Source organism: Paralichthys olivaceus, chromosome 8 (genome assembly GCF_024713975.1).
Source record: "Paralichthys olivaceus isolate ysfri-2021 chromosome 8, ASM2471397v2, whole genome shotgun sequence".
Taxonomy (NCBI): Eukaryota; Metazoa; Chordata; class Actinopteri; order Pleuronectiformes; family Paralichthyidae; genus Paralichthys; species Paralichthys olivaceus.
In genome coordinates this window covers 14,635,535-14,637,500 of record NC_091100.1, presented here as the reverse complement: position 1 = coordinate 14,637,500, position 1,966 = coordinate 14,635,535, and the positions used below count along the sequence as shown (strand labels likewise).

General features: G+C 48.0%; 1 protein-coding gene across 2 annotated transcripts in view; it reads right to left on the bottom strand.

Moving 5' to 3' along the window:
- Positions 1-1,495, bottom strand: part of rhbdl3 (rhomboid, veinlet-like 3 (Drosophila)) — a 52,171-nt gene extending 50,676 nt beyond the window's left edge. Inside the window, exon 1 of one of the 2 annotated variants that reach the window (XM_020083713.2) lies at positions 370-1,495. In XM_020083713.2, coding sequence (XP_019939272.1) covers positions 370-510 — 141 coding nt within the window. In that variant the 5' untranslated portion in view covers positions 511-1,495. The remainder of the gene's footprint in view (positions 1-369) is intronic. The other variant, XM_020083711.2, reaches the window with a different exon arrangement.
- Between the last annotated feature and the right edge of the window lie 471 nt (positions 1,496-1,966).

Below are 1,966 nucleotides of genomic sequence, written 5' to 3'. Positions count from 1 at the left end.
ACTGATGAAAAAGAATTCAATGTTAAGGTGAAAACATCCATGTATTTTCTGGTTAGGTTAAGGTTATGATGAGACTCAATGTAGGCAAGTAGTATCTGTGGTTGAAGTTAGAATAAGTCTCCATGGCAGGAACTTGTTCCAAAATATTTGTGGTCCAGGTATTACTCATGTTGTTGGGACCTAAATCTGTTTACACAGACACATTATGAGGACTTGTCTTCTTTATGGGGACAAATAGCAACGTAACTTTTATAATACATTTTAAGGTGAAGACATCTTTCAGGTTTAGGTCAAGGTTGGAAAATGTAATGTCCTCTGAAGTCATGCAGCGACGTGTGTGTGTGTGTGTATGTGTGTGTTTACACTCACGTCCTCTGGAGCCATTGGAAGGACGTCGGTACTTTCCAAAACCTCGATCTCCTCACCTTCCGCGTTGGCCGCCACCGCCGGGGAGCAGTTCACCGGCGCCTCCCGGGTGCCAGCCGTCATCCTCGGGCTGCTCGTCTCCATACACTCCCGCCGAGAGCAGCAGACACTCGGTCCTCAGGAACGAATCCACATTACTGTAGTTTATAATCCCTTATGTCTGTCTCCCAAATATATGCGTCAGCAACGACAGGAGGTAAACCAGCCAAGCACCATTACGCATCCAAGTTGAATTTTGGCACAGTCAAATGAGTGCAGAGGGAATCACCAACACAGCTTAAATAAATCAAGGAGAGTATTTCCAATGGACTTCCACAGACAGGGCAAAGTTTACAACTAAACATTCACGCTCAGAGTAAAAGTTGCTGTAGTTCTGGAGCATAAATCCTTCACTCCATCCTTACTCAGCAGGGACAGAGGTTTGCAGAGGAGCCTGAACACACACTGCGGTCCAAGTTAGTGGAGCCGGGGGCGCACAGTTGCAGAGAACTCGGGGAGATGCGACGGCGGCGGAGCGCAGATCCATCTGAGAGAAATAATGACATCATCAAACACTGGCACCATCGTGAAACGCAGGACCGGGATGACGCACAAGTCTCACACGGATCCTCCATCAAGGGGGAAAGTCGAGTTTAAACCACACACATGGCAGAGTCCAAAAAACAACTCTCAGCAAGTGGCCACTTTTTCTTGGTGCGTCATGATACCTGGCACGCTTCTGCAGGGGGCGCAGCGCGGGGACAGACGTCTGCTCCTCTCCGCCGAGTGCGGGCACTGAGCCTCCAGAAGCCGGGGAAAGGAGGGAGGGAGGAACACACCGACCGCCTCCTCCTCCTCCTCCTCCGCTGGGGATGTTTGGTTTAGCTCCAGGAGACGCCGCCGAGACTCGGTTTGGCTGCTCCACGTCGCATGCGTCCCGATGGCGGGAGAGAGAGCGGATGGAGGAATGGATGGATGGATGGATGGGGGCGGGAGATGGAGGCAGAGGGAGGATTCTTGGCCCCGTGGTGAGGAGGGATCACCAGCCTCTCTCGCTCCGGGGGGTTTTCGAGGAACTCCGGGTCTCTGCACTGACTGAACAGCTGGCTGTCACTCTCTCCCTGGCTGTGAGGGTGGAGGGGGTGGGGGGGTCGTTAGGTCATGTGTGCCTGAGGGTGAAATGCAGCAGTTGTCTCAATAGGAAAAATATACAAATGTTAATAAATAATATGGATCCGCTTAAAACCTTTAGTTAGATCATGATTAGAATTGACAGATGTGGAAAAATCCATTTTGCATTGTGTTGTCCTTTGTTTCTTAATAATGCAGTAAGAAATGCTAATATCCCAAGTCATTAACTTATACTGTTTTTATATAATAACATCTGTTTATCATGTGAAAAGATGTATTAGTAAGTAAAATCTATAGCCTTCAGTGTTTTAAGTTTAATTTCATAAGATAAAAGTTTGTGCCAGGATCATATATTTGGTTGTATTAGTAACTTCAGAGAGTTGTCAGTAGTGATTCAGGCTGACAGATGAAAGTCACACATTGAGTTTCC